Here is a 9,165-nt window from a genome sequence, read left to right on the forward strand (position 1 = left end):
ATATTGTGAACACTCCCTGTGGGTTCGATATTCAGAGCTTAATCATAAAGTCCTATATTACTTGATAACGATGTGTATATTTACATAGTATCCAAATATATATTAAGTTAAAAAGTTAAATTCTTATTTTCTCTAAGATCATGTTTTTGGTGCTGTTGCAAAATAAAGAAAGATAAGTGAAAAATATAATCAAATACATTGTTATACTATTGCATATAAACAGTCGAGATTAATCATGTCATGCCTTCTATTGAATAGATCAACCTTCCAAGATCTCATTAACTTCATATCTTTAAATAATTGTCTAATTAGCTCAATCTTAGGGTGGCCAAATTGAAACTTATCTATCAAGGTGAACTTACAATTTTCAATAAGATTAGCCACATTATTTTCTAAAAATATGATAATAGGTTCCCCCGCTTTTAGATGCCTTTTCTAATAAGAGGGCAATAAGATTTTTAGATGCCTTTCTAATAAGAGGGAAATTAGCTGTCTACATTAATGGTATTAAATCTAAAATGGTTTGTAAGAATATCAACAAATGAAGTGTTTAAACAACTCAAAGCTTCCTCCCTAGAGGAAGGAAGAATTAAGTTCTTATCCAATTGAACAGTAACTACAATTTCAAAATGCAAAAGACTTGAGAAGATTGAAAACTCCAATAGGTTACCCAAAATAATAAGGAAATATTAAAAGTAAGTAAAAAACTAAGAGAATAGATTGCAACAAGTCTCACGATCCCTTTCATGGATCAGCGAAACACTAGGAGCTGAGAGAGGAGCGCCACCAGCACCACTGCAAAATTTGCCAAATATATATATATATATATATATATATTATTTTTAAATTTTTTTTATAAGAAAAGCCACCTGAAAGAGGCACTTCTTTTGTTATTTATTTATTTTTTTCTCTTTTCATTTTTTTTGTTTTTTTAAACATGAAAAACATAATAAACATGCAATCAAACATGAATGACATGCAATAATGTAACAGAACTTGAAATAACACAATAAAACATGGAGACTTGCATAAAATAACATAAATATAGCCTTGATTAAACTCAGGTTTATGGCTAAACATGGGTCAACCAATTTAATTTGGGTAATTCTGATAGATGTTTTGGGGTATTTGGGTTATTTGAGTAATTCAGGTTATTTTAAGTCATTTGGGTGGTTTCAGGTTATTTAAGATCATTTAGGTGGGTTTGGGGTGTTTTGAGTCATTTGGGTGGTTTTAGCGTATTTCGAGTCATTTGGATGGTTTCAGATTGTTTCAAGTTATTTGGGTGTTTTCTAGGTGTTCGGTTTCTAGGTGTTTGGGTCTTTTAGATTTAAGTTGGACTAGACCTAAGCTAGGTTGGATCTAAGTTGGCTCAGGTTTAGGTTGGGTCAGAGGCCTGCTAGGTCAGGTCTAAGCTTGGTCAAATCTATGTTGGTTCAGACCTGGGCTAAGTTTTAGGGTTTAGGTTAGTCTGGGCTAGACTTGAGCTGGGTTGGGTCGGGTTTGGGTTGGTTCAGACCTGGGCTAGGTTTAGGGTTTTTGTTAAACCATTTTAGGGATTAGAATTAGGTCGGGTTCAGGTCGACTTGAGTCAAACCTTAACCCAAGTCTAATCCAAGGCTATTGAGTTGACCTATACTATATTTTTTTACTCAAATGCTTAAATTAAAACCCCTTAATTTAAAAAGAAAAGAAAAGAGGGAAGACTTACACAAAGTGTCGGCTAACCAAAGACTGGAGAACTGGTTTGAGGCACTCTCCACTTGGTTCAGAGTATAAAGATACAAGTGTGTATTTTTGTGCATAGAGAGGGATAAATAATTTCCTTTTATAAGCAACGATGGTTGTTCTGAGCCGTTGATCAGATGAGAATTGAAAGTCTGCATTACTCTGATAATTTTAACAATCGTCGACAGTTGTAAGATATTTTCAATCGTCTGATCTAGTTGGCGGCGAGATGAGGATATGTGGACAAATGCTACAGATCGGTGACACAGAGTTAGGGGGAGTGGCCATGCCTAGGATGGGACTAAGCATGGTCACAACCCAGGCATGATGTGACCACGCCAAGCCAAAAGGGCACAAAGTGCTACTTTTAAAAGTTCAGAGGCACTAAGACAATTCTGGAAGCTCCATATGCCTTCAAAAGCTGCATGTGACCCAAAAAAGAAGTCAATAAAGACATTTGATTCTTATATTAACTGGAAAACTATTACATTTTAAAAAAATGAAATTAAAATATCAAGCCCACCAAAACTAAATTAAGATGCATTAATTTAATTAATTAAAACCACATATAGGAAGATCAATTGTGAACTCTATATTGGCCAACTCAACAATGAAACTTAGAATCATGCATACCCTTAAAATAGTCTAGTCTAGAAGACTATGTCAGATTACTAGATACCTCAAGTTAGCGTTAAGGATTATGACATATAAAAACCGATACCTACGCCCCTTTTGACTATGTAGGTGACATAAGATGTAGTAACCCAATGTTACTAAAATAGGAACCCTTAACCACCTATAATTAAGAAGGACTACACTCATCATCGGTATGACAATATGGATGTCCTCTTACTATTTGATTGGTTAATTGTCTTAGGCTATTGATTAACCCAAGATGACAGAAAATTATGTATATCTTGACTCGGAACATCATTCCAAAATTTATGTTATTCCACATATCCAGACTCCTTATAATGTCTAGATTTTTCTTCGGGCTAGGCTCTCAATTTACAACTAGAAACTTTTTAAAGGTTTGGATCAACCTTCAAATCAAACCTTCAAATTAACCTTCAAGTTAAAGCCTTCAAAATCAAACTTTTCAAATTCAAAATTTTCTAAGTCAACCCTCTTCAAATCAAACTCAAAACTTTTCAAAATCAAAACTTTCCAAATGAAATCATTCGAAACCAAAAATTTCCAAATCAAAACTTTCAAAATAATATCTTTCAAGTTAAATCTCTTATGTCAAACTTTAATAATTTTTCAATCTCAACCCCAGGGTGCACTTTCTTCTCAAATTTGATTAAACCTTTTCTAGGTCTTTTCATGACACATCATTATTGAACTATAAGTTATAACCTTTAAAATCTCAAAGTACCAATATTTGAGACGTCCAATATTGAAATCCTAAATAATATTAGCCAAAAATTTAATCAAGATCTTAGGAATTTATAACTGTTATGATGTAATTAACTATGACGATTTGCCCTTATAGAGATACTAGATCCTATTATAAAATAAAACCTATCTTACACCCCCAAGGTAGGAGAAAAATATCCTGTTAATGAATATTTAAAAATCCTAATGATTTTCATCATATGAATGATAATATCTATTTTAAGGTAATAATTCTGCCTCTTAAGGTAATATAATTTTCATCGAATGACATATCCAATCATTTAGATAGAAATCATTCAAGATCAATGGTGGACACGAACAAAAACAACAAATAAACACCAAAAGAGTTATTTGGTTGGATCTATTAATATTCTTCATAAGAGTCTTTGGAAGAAAAATTTCTTCCTGATGTAACTTCCTCTTCTCTAGTGATTCTAATTCAAAAATTTATACTATAGCTTGGTCTACTTTAATTAAACCCAAAAATTATTTCTGACTTGGTTTGTCAAATATTGACACTATAAAATTGATGAGCAAATCTAAACTTTTCCAGGGCATTTTTAATTCTTTCTATCCTTTGACAAATTGGTGTACTAACCACCATGGTTGTTTATGGATTTAACATAAAAAAACTTATTTCCACTTTTTGGAAAGAACTAAGCAAAGTGGCTGTAGAATTTGTGATTCCTTAAAATTTTATATTACCTGGAGTAATAACTTGCTTTTCTCTTTTAAACCTTGGCTAAATGGGTATTCTCTTTTTAGAATATTTTGTCACATATCTTTAATTGGTTTAATTTACCTTCTTTAACATTCATTAGTGAAGTTACTCATAATAGTTCTTAGTCTTTCTCTAATCTGAACAATATATTAGATATTTGCTTGAGAGAAATTCTTAAAGTGTCTATCTCTGATAATATGTTGGCTGCTCTTTGGAAAGATTTAAACTCTTACTCACAAAAGCATATTTATAACTTTTCTTGAGGCGTTTTCATTATTATTAGTAGGGGTAGTTACATTTGGTATAAAGGTCACTCTTTAAAGATTACGATTACAACTTGAAATATATTGCTTAATGGGCAGAAGACTTGTGATATTTTGAGGATTGAGGGACTATTTTGGTAAATAGTGTTTATGTTCTTTGTTTTATTCTTGAAGATACACACAATCACTTATTTTTGAATGCAGTTTTTCTCATTTTCTTTTAAAAAGACGTGTTTCTAAGGGAAGCTTTTTTATGGTAAGTGGAAATATGCATCACATGCTAGGTTTGTTTACAACTTTTCTTTGAAGATCAATAAGAAATTATCCTTACTTGCTTTTAATCTTACGACCCGTTTCATTTGGAGAGAAAGGAATAACAAAATTTTTAGAAATTCATTTATTAGTATGAAAGACTTATCTGTAATATTCATTGGGCAGTTAGGTTGAAAAGTAGAAAGTGGAAAGGTATTGATCCTCTTCTTATAAAGGATTTAATATATTTCTTCTTTTTTTTTCCTTGATGACAGAGAGTATTCTGTTTTCCTTATTATCTTCACTTATTCTGGATGGTTCTTCTCCCTTTTCTTTGATTGGGTGTTAGTCTGGTTTGGACTAAATCAAATATTTTATTTAATCTTTTGAAGATTTTATGGTTTTATGGGAATATTGGAGGGAAATAACTTAATACACTATAATTTTCTAGTAATTTTTTCTGTTCGGATAGTTGGAGAAATTTGGTTTGCTGGAAGTTGTTGCTTCTTTACTATATTTCTTCCTCTTCTCTACTATATATCTCCTTTGTCTCATTGGATAGCTAGTGAAGTTTAGTTTGCTGGAAGGACATCCCTTTTATTATTAGATTTTTCTATTAAAATTTAATTTAATTGTTGAATAGCAAGTGAAGTTTCATCATTCAGGGGAGGTTTTACTTTCCTCATGTTGAACATATACTTCTTTCTTAATCTTTTGATATTTTATATGCTTTACTTCTAACCAGATATAGAAGTACTATCATTTTGGAATTATTGTATTTCTTTTCGTCGATGAATTCCTCAAGTAGTTGTTGGCTGGGTTTTTTGAGCTTGTCCTCGTTTTTCGCTTTTTTTAAAGTGGCCAAGTATTGTTTTTCCTCTGTATCTAATTCAGGTTTGGTTTGATTAATCTTTATGAAGGCTTTTACTCTACTGAAAGATACTACGTTTTCTCTGATGTGCCGTTATGTTTGCTTCCTCGAGATTGTTATAAGATTGTCAATTTTATGGCTAGGGTGCGGCGAACGGCAGAGACCGACAAGGAGAGAAATGCGGAGCTGTTCTAGTTGTGGTACTATCTCATGCTCAAGCCTATACTTACCCTTTTTCTTTCCTCATTTCCAGAATCCTTCTTTCTTCTTCAAATCAAGGAGGCCGTACACCAAAACCCTAAACCCTTTTCTGTTGCCCTCTAAAAATCTCTCCACTCCCCTTTCCTTACCTTTAAGACCCACTCCTTTGTCTAAAGTATCACAAGTTCTCTTTTCATCTACCGGCAATGGCAAGGAAACTGAGATTGAGCTACTCGGCAAGCCATCTCTTATCTCTATCCCCGAAGAAGAAGCCCCAGAGTCTTCGAAATCCGTTCATCTCGACGATGCTTTGGCCCCTTTCCTAAAATTCTTCAAGGCCAAAGATTTGGATGGACAAGACCAATTAGGCCAAAAGAGCCAAGCGTCACTGGGTAGAGAAATATTGAAGGAGAAGGAAAAGCTAGATGAGAGAACGAGAATTGGAGTGGAGTACTATGACCCAAAACCTGGTGATTTGGTCGTTGGAGTGGTGGTATCGGGGAATGATAATAAGCTCGATGTTAACGTTGGTGCTGATATGCTGGGCACGATGCTTACAAAGGAGGTACTTCCCTTCTATGATGCGGAACTGGCTTATCTGTGCTGTGATTTGGGAAAGGAGGCGGAGGATTTCATGGTGAGTGGGAAAATGGGGCTGGTGAAGGATGAGGTGGCGATGGGTGCAAGAGAAATGTCAGGAAGGTCCGCTGTGGAAATGGGTACAGTTCTTTTCGCTGAGGTTCTAGGTCGAACGCTTAGTGGGCGGCCACTACTTTCTTGCAGGAGGATGTTCCGCAGGGTTGCATGGCATCGAGTGAGGCAGGTTCTATCCTCTCTCTCTCTATAGTTAAGCAATTTAAACATTCATAACCATTCTTGTAAAACAATGCGAATAATTTTTAGCTATGTTGGATTTCTATTTGTTCATTATGCCTTAGGCTGAAGTGTATGGTAGAAGTTTTTAGGGAATATCATTACGCTAAAGAATGAAATTGGTTCATATATTTTTGTCATTGCTTATTCCATGTGTGGTACTCTTGTGGGAAAGTTATGCTAACATTTCGCACTTTTGAGAAGGCAGGTATGTTACTAAGTTTTTGATTATTTAAGTCTAGAGCATTTTTTTCACTCTAATTGCCACAGCTGCTGCTATGCCTTGCTTTCTCAACCGCTTAGAGATAGCTGAGAGGAGATCTTAAACTTCCTCCCATCTAATGTGGGAGAACTTAGTTGCCTGTTGATGATCCAAAAGCTAAATTTCGGCAGCCAGAAGTTTTGCGAGAAAGCATGAGAATTTTACCTAATTATCTTACATCCATTGGGGCTGCACACAAAAAAAAAAAGAAAAAAGAAAAGAAAAAAGAAAAAAAAATGAAATGAAGAAAAAAGAAAAAAAAATGAAATGGAAGTATAAAAAAAAGTGGTTTATTTAACCATTTTATCCATTCATCTTAATGGAATTACAAACATTTTCCTCCTTTAGTGGACTCTTAAGTGCTACCATTGCATTCTTATTATTATGAATCATACCCTTTATCCTCGAAGATTTTCAAAGTGGGGGATTGCAAAATCGTATAATTTGGTCCTACATCAAAGGGGTCTTGAAGCTAAAAAAGAATGCACTTAGAAATACATCGAAGAAAACAATGGATAAATTTGATTGCTTATTACTTTTTTCATTGTTGAATATAGATATTCAATGCATATTGAATACAAATATGTTGGAAAAAGGCATTTTCTATCGAAAAATTCTTATTATTGGCCAGATTTCCCAAAAAGATATGGTTATGCTTTCTAGGATCCCATAATTTAGGTTTTGATTTGATTGTTGTTATTGGCTGAAAATTGGAAATTAATCGAACAACATTGCATAAGATCTGTTTCTTCTAAATGGCTGTCTGTGAGTGGATTCTTTCTTGCGGAAATCAACAACTTTTTTTGGATATTTAAACCATGGAGGAGAATCCTAAATCATAAGAGTAGTTATTATATGAGGGGATCCCACCACAGCCAGCAAGATAACCATTAATGGAAGAAGAAATCATACTAAATATGGATTATATTTGAATATGTTTTCTATTTTAATTATTAGAGGGCATATTGGGAGTTCCTATTTGTTCTTCAAGTACCTAATTTCATAAAGTTATACACTTGCAACTGCAATTTAGAAAAGATTAATTTCTTTTCTAATCAACAAATCAACTTATATACATATTTTCTCCCTTGCAAAGCTCTTATATGTGATGTAAGTTTACCTTTTCTTTTTCTCAACTCTATTCAAAATGAAGCTTAGTTGTGTACCTTACCTATAGAGATGGAAACAATAATAATTAGTTCATATCTTTTATTACTCGTCATTAAGTCCAAGAAACGACACCTTCATTTAAGTGTTAGTTTCTTTGAGTTGATTCTAAAACTGGTCTTTAAGATTCTACTTGCTTAGAGAAAGAAAAAATTAGAATGGCTGACAAGTGATGTTTCTGCTTTGACTACAACCTAAAAGAATTCTCAATCTCTTTCTTGAACTGGCTTTTGGACTGAATTCTTACATATCCTATAAATTGTACATCGCCTTCTCTGTGAAAGAGCTCATATCTTTTTGAGAAAATAGAAATGGAGCATTGTCATTAGTGCCTAAAGTAAGTCATTGCTTGAATTTTCTTTCTTTTCTACTTCTTGCACTTCTTGTAAAGTAAATACATGATGCAATGACTATATATATATAAATAAAGGAAAAGCTAACTTTTTTATTGATTTGTCCACTCGAGTATACAAAAGGGTCAAGGACTTTCTTTTTACCAACCAATTTAAGAAAAAAGAAAAGCCTAGGGATATTTGTGTTCATTTTTTTGAGAGTTTCGTCCTAAGAAAGATCTATGATTTTGTCAAAGCTTCAAACTTATAATGGTTTTGGGTGAACTTAGCCGGCTTGGTGGAGTTGAATAACTAATTTGGAATACCTTTTAAATAAGTTCATGGGGTATTGCTACTTAACAATGATTGAGATCTCAAATCTCTAATTTGGATTTTTGACTAACTACTTTATGTTTTCCTTTGAAGCTCTATAATTTATTGAATGTATCATGCATCGACTTTTTGGTCTTTTAACTTTGACTAACCATGATCTTTAAAATAATTATTTTTTTACAAGGAATTATAGAGTTTGAATCTCTCTTCTTTTGACTTCTCAGAAAATTTTTTTTTGCTTGCTTGGCTTCTCCTCTTTTTTTTAATGGGAATGACATGTTTTATGTTGCGAGAAAGATTGTCATCTTAGTTTAGGTCATTAGTTTTACTTAATGAAATGTTAAATTGGCCCATGTATGACTCATTTTTTGGATAAGCCCTAAAATAGAGAAGGAAAAAGGTTTTCAACTTATTGGCTACCATTACAACTGTAGAGTACATATTTCTTCCTTACCCAAAGTTTTGTGTGTCAGCTAGCCAACAATTTGATGTTGAAATTCCAACTTGGGTATGAATGATTTGGAAAGTTCTCTGACAGTAATATTTGTCTGACACTGAGAAATGCTAGCCAATAATGTTGGCTTTCTTTCTATGGAATCACCCTTTAAGGAAGTTCATCTATCTGAGACACTGTCGGCACTAAAAAGTAAGAAAGAAAGGTTGTTTGGGGGGTCGCCCGTAAGAAGCTGTCGGCAGCCGGAATTGAAATCCCATCGCCCGCTTCGGAAGGAAAATTTAATTTACGTATATATATATATATATAT

The 9,165-nt window shown here is 33.4% G+C and overlaps 1 protein-coding gene across 1 annotated transcript in view; it reads left to right on the plus strand.

Moving 5' to 3' along the window:
- Positions 1-5,140: 5,140 nt before the first annotated feature.
- Positions 5,141-9,165, plus strand: part of LOC110038021 — a 70,000-nt gene continuing 65,975 nt past the window's right edge. Inside the window, exons 1-2 of the mRNA XM_020742776.1 lie at positions 5,141-5,256; positions 5,377-6,257. Coding sequence (XP_020598435.1) covers positions 5,154-5,256; positions 5,377-6,257 — 984 coding nt within the window. The 5' untranslated portion in view covers positions 5,141-5,153. The remainder of the gene's footprint in view (positions 5,257-5,376; positions 6,258-9,165) is intronic.

Source organism: Phalaenopsis equestris, unplaced genomic scaffold, assembly GCF_001263595.1.
Source record: "Phalaenopsis equestris unplaced genomic scaffold, ASM126359v1 Scaffold229182, whole genome shotgun sequence".
Lineage (NCBI taxonomy): Eukaryota > Viridiplantae > Streptophyta > Magnoliopsida > Asparagales > Orchidaceae > Phalaenopsis > Phalaenopsis equestris.